Source organism: Clarias gariepinus, chromosome 19 (assembly GCF_024256425.1).
Source record: "Clarias gariepinus isolate MV-2021 ecotype Netherlands chromosome 19, CGAR_prim_01v2, whole genome shotgun sequence".
In the NCBI taxonomy this organism is placed as follows: domain Eukaryota; kingdom Metazoa; phylum Chordata; class Actinopteri; order Siluriformes; family Clariidae; genus Clarias; species Clarias gariepinus.
In genome coordinates this window covers 2,665,937-2,683,497 of record NC_071118.1, presented here as the reverse complement: position 1 = coordinate 2,683,497, position 17,561 = coordinate 2,665,937, and the positions used below count along the sequence as shown (strand labels likewise).

The 17,561-nt window shown below is 39.4% G+C and overlaps 1 protein-coding gene across 1 annotated transcript; it reads left to right on the top strand.

The window, feature by feature from the left end:
• Positions 1-1,447: 1,447 nt before the first annotated feature.
• pafah1b1b (platelet-activating factor acetylhydrolase 1b, regulatory subunit 1b) lies at positions 1,448-17,297 on the top strand. Its single transcript, XM_053478479.1, has 11 exons — positions 1,448-1,593; positions 5,448-5,666; positions 8,024-8,108; positions 8,233-8,307; positions 8,497-8,703; positions 10,479-10,647; positions 10,939-11,041; positions 12,756-12,984; positions 13,107-13,208; positions 13,350-13,506; positions 14,999-17,297. Exons 2-11 carry the CDS (start codon positions 5,635-5,637, stop codon positions 15,070-15,072), a joined length of 1,233 nt encoding a protein of 410 aa, XP_053334454.1. The 5' UTR covers positions 1,448-1,593; positions 5,448-5,634; the 3' UTR covers positions 15,073-17,297.
• Positions 17,298-17,561: the final 264 nt, after the last annotated feature.

Below are 17,561 nucleotides of genomic sequence, written 5' to 3'. Positions count from 1 at the left end.
ATGCCATCCAGGGACCGGCACTGCATCCAGTGGCTGGGTTTTGGATATTGGAGAGGAATTGCACCCGGGCCTTTTACATGGTGAGAAACATACCACTGAGCCACCTGCCCCTGATCTATAGGATAGAGTAATTAACAAAATGAGTAGGGTTTAAAAAAAGAAGGTTGTATCTATTGTACAACATTACCAGTGTGTGTGTGTGTGTGTGTGTGTGTGTGTGTGGGTTTAAATGTGAATTTCACACTAAAAATATTTACAAATAGCCTTACCAGTAAAAATAATTGTGAGCTACTGTTAGCAATTTGAGAATAAAGCCTTTAATATTTGTAGTTAACACTGTTGGGAGACGTTACTTTTTAAATTACATTACAAAATTACTGTCAGTTACATTACTGCGTTCCTTTCTGATAAAACTAACTAGTTAGAGTACTTTTCCATTGCAGAAAATAAAAAATCTACTTTGTCATTCCTCATGCGTGTTGTTTTAGTCCTTTATAATTATTCTACCATCATCACTCAGCAAAGTTTGGCCCATAATCTGTTAACTACTAACAGCCCTATCTCACCTACGCGGTTCCGCTCGGTGGCCGTAAGTACGGTTCATCATGATTCACCGTGAGTTTTGGCACTGTGATTAAGTTTACATCTTTTTGCGCGTCGGGCCTTTCATAGTCAAACCGCATAGGTGAGATAGGGGTATAACAGCAGGAATAACAGAGGGGGGCGGGTTATCGGGAGCCGGACTTTCACAACACACACACACTAATGGATTGGGAATGACTGCTGTCTGGCTGTGGAATGGTGGTGTAGTGGTTAGCACTATTCGCCTTGCACCTCCAGGGTCCGGGGTCGATTCCCGGCCAGGCTCGACTCCCGTTTCTGTGTGCATGGAGTTTGCGTGTTCTCCCCGTGCTTGGTGGGTTTCCTCCGGGTACTCCGGGTTTCCTCCCACAGTCCAAAGACACGTAGGTTAGGCTAACTGGTGTTCTCAAATTGCCCATAGTGTGTGAATGAGTGTGTGTGCCCTGCGATGGATCGGCACCCTGTCCAGGGTGTACCCCGCCTCGTGCCCTAAGGGTTAACCCTAACCCTCTCCTGGGATAGGCTCCAGGCTCCCTGCGACCCTGAATACAGGATTAAGCGGTATAGACGGTGAGTGCTGTCTGGGTTACGGATTACATAAATTGTCTGAATAACTAATTACATTTATGAAAAAAAATAACTACATAACTGAGTACTTAAATAGCGGATTACTCGTTACATCAAAAAAAGTAATCCAAGTACTGTACTCTAACCCGTTACACCCAACACTGGCTGTTAATCAGGACTTCTTCTCCTTAAAGACGACGTGCGCGCTCCCGATCACGCTACTGTACGGGCTTCTGGGCGAGTGTGCGTGCGCGCGCGTGTCTGCTTGCCTGCCTGCCTGCGTGTGTGTGTGCGCGCGTGCACGACGTCCGTACTCGACTGCAGCGCAGAGCTCGCGCAGGAGAAACAGGGCTGAGCGAACCGGGGGAGTCGGAAGTGACTTTGTTGTGAAGCTTTCGTCTCATTCTGTGAATGTTATCAATAAGAGACATTTAATACAACAAGGTAAGGAATATTCGATTTTTTTCCGGATATTAAGCTGCATCCGTGTTTCGGAAAAGGCGTCGTTTTAAAGAGGAAGAAGAAAAAAATTGGCTATGTGGCTTCAAAAATGTGCGCTGTCTCCGCGGTGTGGATCTCAAAATGGCGGCCGGGGAGCGGAGGAAAAAAAAACAGGGCGTCATTTAAAAAATATAAAAAAAAAATAAATACGTCGGTTGTATGTTTGCTTTTTGTCTGCAAGCATGTTTGTGATGCTATGCTATACTGAACAAAAGTGAAAAGGCCAACCGGCTAATCGTGTTATCGCTAATTAGCTAACGCGACTAGCTAGCTAGCTATCGAACTAGAAATGTATTATTTTTATGAGGATTAGCCGATGCGGTCTTGAATCGTTTTTTCCACAGATATTCAACTAAATGTGGTTGTAGTTGCCTTCTGAGACTTTATATCCGTTTTAAAATACATTATAAATGTTTTTGTGTGTGTATAGCTTTAGCTTGGGTGTTGCCTGTGGTGATGTTTTTGAGGTGGTACCCGGCGCTAGCATGCTAGCTACCAGTGAAGTTCACCTAGCAAGGGCGTGTAACGTTAGCGTAGATGTAACGGTTGCTGGTCATTTGTTTGTAATACCGTTCTCCCTTTCTCTTACTCGCATACACACAAGTCGAGAATATTTCTTAAAAGCTACGAGGATTATTAATAACTTGTATATCCTCATCAAATTTCTTGTAATAGTCAATTGTTTAGCGTGACGTCAGATTGTAGCTGTGTATCTGGTTAAGCAATCAAACAAGCTTATCATAATTACCCGGTTAGTTGATCTAGTTTTTAGTTATGATTAGCGTTTTACGAAATCTGTCCACACCTTACAGTGTAAGTGTGTTAGTTCAGAAAGTGGTAATATTATTCTTCGATTCTGTAGATATCTTTGCCACATAGGATCAATAAATATGTCCAATAAAATGGCTTGAATTTATCCCCGCTTTATATTTTCACTTTCACTCTTTTTTTTTTTTTTCACCAAGTTTGACCCCTGGACTTTGACTTTAACCAGGCCAGATGTTGATTTTCTGTCTTATTAATGTAGTGACAAGAAGTGATTATCCTGGACTTACAGTGACATTCATAACCAAATATAACCTGAAAATCAGTTTTTACACACACACACACACACACACACACACTTGTGTGTTGTGTAGTGATGACATGTTGTACATCCATCACCATTTCATTATGGCACCCTTTTCTCCTCTTCCTCATCATCTTCAGTTTGCCCTTGTACGAATACACGCTAAATAAATCCGCACACCTTTTCAGTCGATATCTCACGGTGACACTCTCCTAATCTCCTCACACGCCCCTGCCATGCTTTTTAGTGTGTCATAACGTGTGTGTATGTGTGTGTCTATCAAAAAGCAAGTCTACCACTTTAGAAATTGCGTGTGTAAGGTATTTCTGGCTTTTGAAAAGATGTGGTGGTGGTGGTGAAGTGCACAAGGCATTCTTGAGTTTTTTTTTTATTTTTTTTTTTTATCTTTATCCATGGCATTGCTCATTTGAAGCGGTTTTCTATGACCATGTCTAAATTGGATAGATAAGCTAGACTCCACACATACACTCACACACGCATGCAATTTACTGGTGTAATCATATTTTCAAGGGCATACAGTATAGCAGTGCATGGATGGATCGAAGGAATGTCTTCTGTGGTGTTTCAAACCGACCAGAGTAATATTTCACTCATTTGTCTGCAGCTGTACTGATAAATATTTTGCGTTTCTTTACAATCAAACCTAAGCTGCGGTCATAGCCATGAGCTTAACTTTCTCTTGTTCTGATATTTTATGATTTCTGGAGGTGCAATATTGATCCCCCCCCACCCACTCAATACAATTATTATTTTTTTTGTTTATAGTTTATTATTTAAAAGAAATATTATTGATACCTGTCCCTAAAAAAAAGTATAAGCGTTTCCATTATTTTAGGTTTAAGGAGGGTGTAATAGTATTACAATGGTGCCGGCAATTGATAAAGCTGGATGATGGAAATCCTACGAATAAGGAAGAAAGCAACAATAAAAGTACATTTAAAAAATATATATAATTATTTCACAGGTTGTTTGTCTATTATTTACATGAATAACATTTTTTTACTTCTTAGGTCAAAACCTTCGCCCTTCATTGTACCTCTAGGCAGAAAACTTGAATGCACAAGTATTTAAAAAAATATTTTGGTGCCATCTTAAATAAAAAATTAATGTTCACTATAAGCTGTGTGCTGTTTTTTGGGCCAGAGCTTGCATCAGCTGATGGTTTTGTGGTTAGAAACAACATGACACATTAAGTAGCATGACTTGTTAATTATTTTGCAGGTGATTAATTACAATGAAGTTCACTGAGAGCTGCACCCTTAATCGTAAAGACTGCATTTGTGTTTATTGCTTGTGTGATTGTTGATGTAAAAAAAATATATGTTTAAAGTATCCCTGCTTGTAAAGATGGTCTGTAGAAAATGATTTAAAATAACAAAAAAAGACTGAGCGGTCGCCCTTTAGCAAAAAGCTGCTATGAAAACCAGTTTTAAAAAATGGACTTTCAGTCCGAGTGCTCTTTTTTAGTTGTTGTTTGTTTATTTTTTATTTATAAATTTTAACTTTAATTCGCGCTACCAAATGGGTCAGCTTGCTGAAGACCTTTAAAGCTGAGATAAAAAATTATGAGATCTTTCCCCTTTACAATTTTTTTCTGATCACCTTTAATGACCTTCATTCAGATGTTGTTAGGTGAATTTAGACGTTGCACGAATTGTCAGCGTGGCATGCCTGCACAGGTCTAATCTGCAAATATCACACTAGATAAAGAGGTAGAGTGAGTGTTTGCTGACGTTCAGACAAAGTTCAGGCACAGCTGTAAAGATTTATAGGTTCTGATACTCTGCACCGCTGACCACTAGTTTTTTGGCGTCCCGACATGGCGGCATTCTCAATTAAAACAGTACTGGTTTCATCCTTGCCCCTTGGAGTGTATGAGGCTTTAACAGGTATTTAGGGAGAATTATTGTTTTAGTTTTTTTTGGCTTCATGTTTTTCCTCCTATGTATTCTCCCAACTCATAACACGATCTGTTATCTGGATGTGATGTCAGCCTTGGCACAAGCTGTTTTGCAGCTCAGCTCTTGTGACCAACCTTTGGATTCTGACTCGGACTGTTGTGCACTACAAGGATCCGATTTCATATTAATGGCCCTCACTAAGCACCTGTTTTACCCCCTTGTACTTGGGGTTTGTTTTTATGAGAAAAAAAAAACACTTCTTATAAGTGTTTCCACAAGAGCTGTATGTTTTTATTGATCTTTTGTTGATCGTTTCAACTTTTTAGGTAAACTATCAAATGCTAAATTGTGTAAAAATGACGAATTCTTAAAAAAAAAAACTTAAGTATCGAATTATAGCTGTCTGAAACAAATCTCACAAACGCTACAATGGTGTTGAATCAAATTGGGGAGGGGGGGCAGTTCACATTGATTACATCATTCTTCCGCTGCATTTATTTTTCATGCAGAAATGTCCCGTAAACAGTATTTTGTCCTTGTATCCAGGATGCATGTTAATTTCAGGTGAGAACAGAAAGCCTAAGAACCCTGTTTTCTTTACTACCTCCAGTTCAAGCACTTTTTGTTTAGAGAGGCAGAGGAGTACATACGTGTTTGCGTCTTGATGCAGTGGAAAGTAATGGGATGAACTCAATGTTGTAATGGGATGAACTCAATCTTGTAATTGAACTAGCCTGGCATGATTTCAGGATGCTCATTACAACAGTAAAATATTGTCGTCTTAATTTTTTTCTTTCTCTCTGTAGATGAAAGGAAAAACACAGTGTTGAAAATTTTCAGCCAGGTAAACGACTGAGAGAGAGTGACACCAGGCCCCGCCGTGAGTGTCCCTCCTGCTGTCTGTTCATTTCACAAGGAGCTGCTGAGTGCACCGAGGACCGCCTACAGGCTCCCTGCCCGGGGCAGAGACAGCGCCCCAGTACACCTGCCATAATGGTGCTGTCACAGAGGCAACGAGATGAGCTGTGAGTTCACAACATTTCTTATGGCATTTTATATATACAGGAAAAAAAAATGAACCCACACTGTGGAGAAAAGCAGAGACTATTGAATGATTCAGGATAAAAATTATTTTGTACCCTTCCAGTTTTTTTTGCAATTTGATTTTTAAGTAGTGAAGTGATGCTTTTTCAGGTCTATAAAATAGAATGTAAAAATCTCAGCAAATCCCACAATATACACATTAAAAAAAAGGTTAGCCTTTTTGCTGTCTTGCATGTCGTCTGTCTGAGCTTTACTGAGCTTCATAAGAGACCTAGTTAACTTTAATATTTTATAAGGGATTCTCATGACTGAGAGTCCTGGGGTGATTGTTGCATGACCACTTTTCATGCTGGCGCTGTTAAAGCAAAACCCTACCGCACACTGTTCTTACATTCTTGCTTTTTTCTCTCTTGCATGCTTTTCATGCTTTTGTCTAATTGATTGTAGGGTTGTTTGTGGGCGGGGTTTGCTTTGACAAATAATTCTGTCTAGACCTATGTTTGGTATACCAAAATGGTCAAAATGATATCCTTAATCTTCAAGACCGTCTTGTTTAAGAAGGTTTTTATTTGGAATAAGACATGCAAATTTTTAAACAGTGTTATCAATAAAAGCAGTTGCACAAAAGCTGAGTTTTATTAAGTCTGCTCTTGAGCATCAAAACCTCCTCCACTGTGCATAACATTACGCAACAGGAAGTGACATGACATCGTGGATAGATCACATTGCTTGACCATGGTGTGCTCCCAAGACTGACAAGAAGACCAGAGATGTGTTCACTGTATTGCTTTGAAGCTTAAAAACAGCTTTCGCACTTGAGCAAGCATATCGACTTCTTGGTGTAAACGCTCCTGAGGCTGAAAAAAAAAGCCAGCAAGTGTGAAAATAACCCAACGACCCAGAACGTATTAAGAACCAGCGCACAGATTGGCCTCTGCTTTATGTGCTCATATTTTTGCAATGACTTATGATGAGTTTTTAAAACAAGATCCTTGATGAGTTAAACATCTTTTGCCTCAGCTATAAATCTTTCAATACTACAGTCAGTACAGTCATGATTTTTTTAAGGATAACAATGTTTAAAAACAATTTTCACAACACTTGACTCCCAAAATCTGGCTCATTTAAATCAGTGAGAACCGTGCCTGAGCACAAAGAACTTCAAGAGGTGGTCTCAAGAGCAATACTGTGTACTTGGGCATGAATCGTATCAGATATGGAAGCAATCGTTAGCTGATCGCTGTTTAGTCGCGACATTATCAGTGCCGTTAGTTTCCTCCAAAATCTCCTTGTAGCTTGTGCCAGTCTCATCCTCTGACCTTATACAGTAGAATGACAAGCATGAGCTGCTCTTGACATTTTTTTCTGAAATATCAATAATATTAGGCATAGTGCGAAAGTGAACTTCCTTGTGCTCTTCTTCTCTTTTAATTAATGGCGGCTCACAAACCAAGTAGGTGCATACTGCCACCTGCTGTATTCAAGAGTGCAAATATGCAAGTGTTCCCACAGAACGGAGCGCAAGAAAACAATGTAAACGCTAGAGAGAAGGGTGGCAATCTTTCCTTAGCATGTTACAAATCAGTTGTGCCTAATGTGAAATGACCCATAGTACCTCTTTCTCGCTCTCTCTCCCCCTCTTAGACTCTCTCCCTCTCTTTGTCTCTCTAAAACACAGCGTCATTGTACTGAGGAACCAGGAAGTGTAAACTTCTCTATCCTGAAGTGCTGACAACTCGTGATTCCTCCTTAGAGAAAAAAACAAGTTAAATAAACGTGGTGTCATAATGTGCCTTTAATTACTTTCTGACCAATCATATTTAAGCATTTAACCATAAACTGGAGTTAAGTGTATGCTAAGTGTTTTTCTTGTTCACACGCTCCCTTTTTTCTCACCAAAGCCACACATAATCCAACACCGGGGTTAAGCAGTAGTTCTAGTGTCCCCATCTAAATTTAGCCGCATGCGCAGCTCATTAAATATTCAGCACCATCTCAAGAAGTGGGAAGCCTATTTACATAATAATGAAGCCCTGAAAAGACAGAGATTTTCTGTATGTCCATCTGCTCACTTGTCCGTGTGGGTCGGTTCCACTTCCTGCAGTGTCGTTTGAGAACAATTCTGTGCTCTGGCTGTGAGCTTATAACCATGACGACAAGTGCACTTTTTTTTTTTTATTGGAACCACAAGAATTGAATTTCTTCCCACTAAACAAATAATTTGGTCAGAATTTATTTAGGTTTTTTTTTATTTTCTCAGTAAGTTTTATGATATGCATGCGAGCTAAAATTTCACCTCAGCCGTGTCATGTTCTAACGGATGCTTTTGTCATTTCAGAAATCGAGCGATAGCAGATTACCTCCGATCAAATGGCTACGAAGAAGCATATTCTGTTTTTAAGAAGGAAGCAGAGTTAGATATGGTAAGGTTTTTATTTTACCTGCTTTTCAAGAAATGGTATAAAGCTCAAGACCAATTTTTACATATGATGATAGTGTCCATAAATGTAATTACCCCACCATCTTGTTTCATAATTGGGTCTTCAGAATGAAGAATTAGATAAGAAGTATGCAGGGCTTTTGGAAAAGAAATGGACCTCAGTTATCAGATTACAAAAGAAGGTCAGTACCACCTACAGCAGGTTAGTCCGGTTTGTTCTGTTTGTTGTGGGTGTAGGGATATATATATATATATATATATATATATATATACACCATACATTATTTGTTTTTTATTATGTCTTTATTGTTGTCTTTCTGTGACCTTCTGTATGAACCTTGACTCATTACAAAAGTTCCTTATCTTGTAAGGTGATGGAGCTGGAGTCTAAGCTTAACGAAGCTAAAGAGGAGATCACTTTAGGAGGGCCCATGGTGCAGAAAAGAGACCCCAAAGAGTGGATCCCGCGTCCCCCGGAGAAGTACGCGCTCAGTGGACACAGGAGTCCCGTCACACGCGTCATCTTTCATCCTGTCTTTAGTGTCATGGTCTCTGCTTCAGAAGACGCCACGATTAAGGTAATTCACCAAAAAAAAAAAAAAAGGAAACCAATTAAAAGCTGTGTGCTTGTTATTGTGGTTTATTGGCGAACTACAAGGATAGAGATCTTTTGGAAGAATAGGAAGTGTTTGTTACACCGTGCATGCTATTCAAAAGAACCTGCGCTCTGTTTTTTGTGCTGACTCACTGGCTGTCTCTATGGAGACACTCACGATGCACCAGTTACCCAGAGCAACGGTGCAGCAGGCATTTCTCTGGGCATCAGATGCAACCTTAGCAACTCTCCATTTTGATCAGAGGCGTCTTCACTTCTCGCCCTGTTCGTTAGACGCGGCTGACATTTCACAGGAAGCAGCGCTCTCCCCGGAAATGACTGCCTGACCTTTTTAACATTTTTGACGCAGAAACCTATCGTGTTTTGCAAACCGATTGTGTGATGAACGCTATACAGGCTGCAGGTTCTGGAGAAGTTTGCTATTTTAGGCCTTATAAATGTTACTGGTAGCTAATTTACTGGGCCAATTTACCTGGCCCAGTTGCAAGCTGGATTTTTTGGTTTAAAATTGGTATCTTCTAAAAGACGTCCTTTTGTTTTGCTGACATATAGCTTCATCTGGATGATGTAGATGAACAATTAAGTGCCATGTCTGATTTACATGGCGGAAGGTTTGTTACAATTTTAGTGTTTTTGATAAACTGAAAGTTATCACTGATACACATTTCTCTTAAGCTAATTTGTAGTTGGTTGTGAGTAAATAGCATAGATTATCACTTCTTTCTTCAACTCTGATACTTTGCCAGTAGATGCTGCTGTAAATATACAAAAATAGTAATTATAATCTTCAGTTTTAAGAAATCATCACAACTTGTGTCTCACTGGCTGGGACTGGCTGTCTCACACATTGTTATATTAAAGTGATTAGATCTTATTTGGCTCGTTTCTGACTGGCAATCCGAACCTCACACATTGTCGACCTATCTGCAGAGACTCTCATATTAATATTTCCTCATATATCGCCCTGTTTCTGTACACTTTCTCTAGCTTTGCTGGTACTGGTGTATCCTTTCAAAGTGCTATCAGACATTTCACTGTATCCTTTGTCCTGGGACTACTGCTCTCCATTTCCCTACTGTGGTTAAGCCAGCTGTTCTTCCAGAAAACACAGTTAATCCAGCCACACTGAGAATTCAGTAGAGTGGCTTTTACATACTCAGCAGTAACAGCAGCAAAAGACCTTTCATGATCTCAAGTATAGCAACCTAATATTTTTTTAAATTATTATTTAAATTACCTTCATTTTATTTTTTCTCTTGTTTTTTCCCCCTTTTGTTTTTAAACAATGGATCCATGTCCCATACCATGTGATTGTGTGGACTTGCTCTTCTGCATCATTGCAAGTGACAGACTGTACTAGACCGGATTTAAGCTGGTACTGCATCCAGACTGAGACATATCTTAAGGGAGATGATTTGAATCTGTTTTTAACCCTCCTCTAAATGTGGCTCAAATCAAATTTTCAAAAGTCTGATTCAGTATGTTTTTTTTTTTTTTTTTTTTTTTTTTACTACTTAGACTGCATGCAAAACAATCTGATTTAGACCATATGCCTTAAACTCATACTCGGTCTGGCTGTCTGAACAATGCCTAATCTACTCAAATAAGACTATAATTCTGTAAAGCCTATTGATTCATTTGTACACACAGATTGTAGACAGACACGCCCCTTAAGTGGTAAATCAAAACACTGAGTGGATGTGGATTAAAATTTTTTTTTTATTATTGTGTGTGTAGGTGTGGGACTATGAAGCAGGAGACTTTGAGAGAACTCTGAAGGGTCACACAGACTCTGTGCAGGACATCTCCTTCGATCAGACTGGAAAGTTGCTGGCTTCCTGTTCAGCAGATATGACCATCAAACTCTGGGACTTCCAGGGCTTTGAGTGCATCAGGACCATGCACGGTGAGCGAGCCTCAGCTCAGGTGGTCAAGGAGCGTTCAAGGATTTTGGGCAAAAATTGGTGTTCATGCCTGAACACTCCTCTTTTCCACTTAAAAGACTCTGATAATTACTTTAATCACTTGCAAACTAAATATAGCTAGCACACTAATTCATAATCTGGAAAGACAAAGATATCGTTGACTTTGAACAGTATTGAAGGGTGTATTATACTATACCGTGCATTTCTCGCTCTTCATGGAATTTTTTTTGACCGTGTTCTTTTTTTGTTTTTCTTTTTTTTCCCCCCCTTAGGACATGACCACAATGTGTCATCAGTTGCCATCATGCCCAATGGTGATCATATTGTTTCTGCATCGAGGGATAAAACGATTAAAATGTGGGAGGTGGCCACTGGGTAAGTTAAGAAGGCATTTCTCTGACTGAACTAGTGATCAGGAATTCTTTAATCCTATTGGGAAAGGACTAGTTTACTTTTTTTGTGATAAAACACTCACACAGGAGGATTAAGTTTTGTTTTTGACCAAAGAAGAGACACCTTTTTTTTTCCCCATTAGATGTGAGCCGAGCAACAATATATCATAATCACGTTTAAAGTGTACAAGAAGCATTTATATTTAATTTTTTTAATTTTTATGTTTAACACATGGGAAGGGTCACTAATAAGCACAATGCAAGAGAAAATCCTTCAAGTAGCAGCGATCAAAGATGTTTTTTCCCCGCTCTCTCTTCATTCACCCCTTCCCTCCCCAAACCCGGGGCAACATATCTGTGTAGAAAATTACACTCGTAAAGTAAAATTATCAGGAGGCTGCTAAGTTTGCTGTAAAATTGAATGTAATTCAGCCTGTAATTTTCTTTATGGAGGCCGGAGAAAAACACCGACCTGGCCGATCAGAATGGTAATAGTCACAGACGAGAACACCTGTATAATAGGAAATTACCCCAGGACCTCGTAAATTTATTCCTGTCTGTATGGAGCAATTGTTCAAAACAACAGAGATGGAAAAACTAAATAAAAAAGGTAAACAAGCCTTTACCAAGTCATCAGAGCATGAAAAATACAGAGCTGGTGCTCTACAGTATATATTCTGAATAAGTAGTTTCCAATGTTTCTGCAGCATTTATTATTTATTTTTATAATTTTTTGTTGTTGTTGTTCTGTCCTTCGGCTTGTTTTAGTTTAGCAGCACATATTTCCGGAAGAAATATGTCCTGGCAACCTGAATTGCAGCATTTTTATTTTTTGTTCACTTTGTGCAATTTGATTGATTGGTTTCAGGATTGAATGAGTTTCTCATTTCTGTGGTTTCTCATTGATTAGAGGCAGACAAGACACTGTCATTCTGATGATTTCAGGAGACCAGGAGTTTTTTTTTGTTGTGGGATTATTGCTTTTGCTTTTTTTTTTTTTTTTTTTTTTATTATTATTATTATTATATATATTTTGCTGAGCTGCACTGCACCAAAGGCAAAATTTTGCACACAGGCTTTTTGAAAATAACTGCAGGGCAAATAGTCCAGTAACTACTCCCCCAAACATGAAAAATGCACCAGAAATTACCTCACTGTCTACTGTTAGCATTTTATTTAGGGCTTTATGTGATTGGGCCATTTTTTTCACCCAATCACAGTGTGCATATTATGCAAGTGAGTCTTTTTCTAACTTTTATTTTGTCGGTTGATATAATCATTTACATTACAGTTTAAAACTGGTAAATAGTTTTGCTTAATGATCGACCATGTTCACCGATTAAAATTTTAATTTATTGATTTTTTTGGACTACAGGAATGTAGTTACAAAATAGAACACAATTTTATTTAAAAATATTCATTATATACATTTCTGCAGTAAAAAAGGACTAAAAAAAATTATATTAAAGAAAAGTAATCCGTTACAGCCCTTTTTGTTTCCGGTTGAGTGTTTTTAGCTAGTATTTTTTAGACAGACAAAAATTGAACAAAAAATCAATACTTTATTGTGAAATGTTAAGACAAACAAGTTAAAACAGTCTATGCAAACATAATATAAAGCCCTAACAAAACATGACAAAAAAAATTGTGTTAATTACAATAAGGTCGATATAAAGAAAATTTCCTCCAATTTGTAGGTATTGCGTGAAGACTTTTGCGGGCCACCGGGAGTGGGTGAGGATGGTGAGGCCCAACCAGGACGGCACGCTGTTGGCCAGCTGCTCCAACGACCAGACGGTGCGTGTGTGGGTCACCGCCACCAAGGAGTGCAAAGCTGAGCTACGAGAGCACGAGCATGTCGTGGAGTGTATCTCCTGGGCTCCAGAGAATGCCTACCCTACTATACTGGAGGCCACAGGCTCCGAGGTGTGTGTGTGTGTCATGTGCCCTTGTGTCTTGTGTGTACTCACAGTAAGACTCGAAGCATATTGGTGCTGGTGGATTGATGTTAAAATGTATAGATATATTTTTTTCTGTTTTATCTACAGAACAAGAAAAGTGGTAAGCCCGGTCCATTCTTGCTATCTGGATCTCGAGACAAAACCATTAAGATGTGGGATGTCAGTACTGGCATGTGCCTTATGACACTGGTGAGTTGACCTTCACATCTTGGGTCTTTGTTTCAACTCAAAATAATCCTATTTACACAAACAAGAACCTTGAAATGTCCTTGTGTTTGCAATACTGGTCTACAAACTTTGCTTTTCTTTTTCTTCCTTTGACTTTTGAAGGTGGGCCATGACAACTGGGTGCGTGGTGTGCTGTTCCACCCGGGTGGGAGGTTCATCGTGAGCTGTGCTGATGATAAGACCCTGCGCACTTGGGACTATAAGAACAAGCGCTGCATGAAGACTCTGAGTGCCCACGAACACTTCGTTACCTCTATGGGTGAGAAAGTTTTTTCCTTGTAGCGTAATATCTTCATCTGCATTGTCATACTGCACAAGAAGGCTGTCTTTATATGGTTGGGATGAAACTTTCACTGTAAGACATCACACAAGTTGCTCGTACGATAGTTTGGTGACCGATACAGTCGATTTTTTTGGGATGGATCATGTTGTCCATTAAGTCGGACCGCTTAAAATCTTTCAGGTAGCGTTGTGCTGTCTGCAGGGTTAAGATTAACAAAAATTTTGTGTTGCTTTGTATTTTTTTTTTTTTTTTGCCTGTTTTGTCTCTTATATGAACCTCAGTAACCTGCTGGCTGACTTAAGAGCAGAGCAACAAAACATCTTTCAGTAATCTTGCGTTGATCGTGCTGTTTAAAGTCGTAAACATCGTCACTCACAAAAAAACACTAACAGAGGTTAAAATTTGAGGAAAAGGAAAAAAAGGAACATTGTCAGGAAGGCTGGTTAGCACGGTGGCCTCGCACCTCTAGGGATCAGGTTCGAGTCAGTATGCAAGGAGTTTACATGTTCTCCCCATGCTTAATGGGTTTCCTCTCCACAGTCCAAAAACTTTTGCACCCTATCCTGGGTGTGTCCTGTCTTGTGCGTGTAGTGTCCTGCGTCCCTGTACAGGATAATCGGTATAGAAGATAAATCATTTATTTATTCATTAGGTCATAAGCTTTTGTACATCACTGACATGTCTCATGGTTTAAATATTTTTATTTCCTCCACAGTCCTGAAGGTGGTACAGTGGCTTTTTGGTTAATACTGTGACATTGCACCTCTAGCGTCGAGGGAGGGTTCAAGTCTTGCTCGGTTGATTTGGTCCCGCTCCGAAGATATGCAGATTAAGTTATCTGCCGTTTTCAAATTTGTCCAGAGTGTGTGCACCCTGTGCCCTGTGATGGATTGGCACCTTGTCTAGAGTGTCCCCGCGTAAACCTGTACATGATAAGCATATAGAGAATGAGAGCAAGTGTTTACAGTCCTTACCTAAACACTGAAAGTTGCCTGAATAGTTTCTTAATTGATGCTTCATTCCAAGCTATCTATCTATATATATATATATACATATAAAAATAAACAGAAGCTAAAGTACTTACACCTAGTTGCTGTAGAATTCAGAAAATCTGAATGTAAATGTGACTCTCGAAGTTATTAGTGCGTGGTCAGAGAGATCCTGCCAGCTGGCATGACTCTGGCTCAATCCTCAAGACTGGTATCGATCCATGATTCACCTGTGCTGCTGCAAAGCGATATCTGCAGACTAAGAACACCATTAACGGTTATCTTGAGAGAGAGCGTCGACTTCATCCACCCTTCACGTTAATGCGATTAATAGCGATCTTTGGATACGGCTTCCAGGATATGAATGAAAATGGAAATTTTTTTATTTTATGAAGAAAGATCTTGAGTTTATATTTGTGTTGAATATGTAATCCATAATAAGGAAGTGTTTGATTAATTTATCTTTTCTCTTCCTGCAGATTTCCACAAGACTTCCCCCTATGTGGTGACGGGAAGCGTAGATCAAACAGTCAAAGTGTGGGAATGCCGCTGATCTCACTCGACCCCACCCCGCCCCTCCTCCGTACCACCACTACCACCACTCCTCCCTGTCGCAACACTCATCCCTCGGGATGCACTCATCACCATGGTTACCCCCCCATCCGGCGCTCCTCGAATAACTATTGTCCTTTTATGTAAATTATTCTGGATGTAGGTTGAGCTTATTAAATGTTACATAAGAACACCCTCGCGAGGAGAGAAAAATAAGTTAAGACAAAAAAAACAAAAACAAAAAAAAAAAAGTATTCTTGCATGGTGAATCCCAGACTTGTATACTGTAATTATTATTATTATTATCATTATTATTATTATAAATATTATTTGCTTACCATCATCTTAAAGGGTTAAAAAAAAAAACATCAAGCATCACAATACAAAATGCAGAACGGTCCTTTCTGGGGAATTCATAAAGGAAAAAAAAAAAAACAGGCTCGCTTTCTTTTTTTTGTTTTTTGTTTTTTAGCTCCGCTTTCATGATCCGCTGATGCTTCAGAGAGCGAGAGAGAGAAAAAGAGAGGGCAAGTTTTTTTTTTTTTTTTTTTTTGGATGCTGCCACTAAACCAAATTACAATCTGAATGTTTGTCCTCTTAAAGGACTCCTATTGATGTATTTTAGGTGCTAAATGCTGTACAGTCGAGATGAACGAGAATCTCAGTGGACTCATTGGATCCGGGGGAAGAAAATTTCTTTACATGTAAAGATTTAGACTGAGAGCATTTCGACCCAGTTACGTCATTTTGTATATACGTATAAATATATATATATCTATTAAAAAAAACTGAAGTAAGTGACGTCTTGGGGAATAAAAAAACCAATAAAGGATAAATCAGCGTAAACCTCAAATGAGAGTAAACCCCTGACTTACTCAAGTGCACTTCTTAAAGGAGGGTTATGATGTGTGATTGTGTGTGTTTGTATAAAGCAGGTTTTTATCTTTTTTTTTTTTACTTTTTTTTTTTTGCATGCACAAAACGTACATCAGCCCTCTTCATTGCCATTTCATTTTGCCCTCCATTGGGTTGATCAACAGAGAGAGGGTAGGACAGCATCCAGATGATTTAAAATAAGAAAAATATAAATAAAAATGTAATACGTGATATATTTATGTAAGGACCGATTCGACACAAGGGTTTCCAGAGCGGCACTGAATTCCACCATGTTTAAAAGCAGCCACGTTAGCAGACGCTTTTAAGACACATAATCTATACATCACCTCATTTCAGATTTCTTGAGATCATCTTTCACGTGACAATTTATAGGACGGCAGGGTTTTACTCCGCCAGCTCTGACACACACGTACACACATGGGAGACGAAAGGGCGTGTCACAGATTCATCAGTTTATCCTGTGCATGCTGTGTGTTTTATTTTATTTCATCATGTTGCGTGTGTGTGGCCGAGCTGCCACCTAAAGGAAGCTTTTTCAGCGGTACTGCTTTGTGTCAGTATGTTCCTCCTGATTCAGGGAAGCAAGTGACACGGACTGTTTTGTTTTTTTGTTTTTCTTATCAGACGATCTCGTCCATCATATCCCTTCTGTTGGACCTGCCGAGTCTGGCTGTGCGTGTTAACGATAAAGACGACCCCTAGCTAGATCAACAAAGTGCAATAACAATAGGCTGCTCTGTGTTAACTCTGGGCGAACATGTACGTGAGAGTCGTGTGCACATTATACGCACATGTGTAGAAAACTAACCTCCTTTGTGTTTGCAATGGAACTGACTTTTTTTTTTCCCTCTTCTTCTTTTTTTAAGAAGCAACACACATGTACAGCGAGAGAGAGAGAGAGAGAAATTCTCCCCTGGATAGTAGTGTTGGAACTTTAGGCTTCGTAAGGGAGTTATGTAGGAGGTGCACGTGGTTGTAACATTTTAACGGTGGTTGTATAGGCCCGGCCTCTGCTATTCCAAAGCTGTGTGTGTGTAGTATCAGTGGACGTGTGAACGGATCTTAGAGCTTCGCTGTATGTGCAGTAGGTTTGTGCACTCAGTTAGCTCCGAGTCCAGTCGTTTGCTCTCTATGCCTTGTTGATATCCTGAAGCTCCTCCCCTGCCCCCTCACCCCCACCTCGATGTAAAGACCTTCAATCTGTTTTTTTGTGATCTCACTGTTCACACACTCACATATACACTGACAAAATATAAGTTGTGTACCAATATATCTGGATGTCATTGTTTGCAACAATTAAGAGTAATAAAAACTGTAAATATAAAGCAGGCCCTTTGTGTGCGTCTCTTTTTTTGGCAGGGGGGACTTTTCGAAATGCTATTCATATAAAATTAATTGAATGTTCAAGTCAAGCTGGGGTTTGATTGCGCAGAATAACAGATCACAGTTCTGAGAGTAAAAACTCCCTTTATTTCTTTATATAATCTTCTGCTACACTAAAGCACTTATTCCAGTGTTTCACTAGTGCTTGAACATCATCAAGGTAGAACGATTTCTCAGTACGCCGGAGGCCACGATCAGACTGCCCGTCAG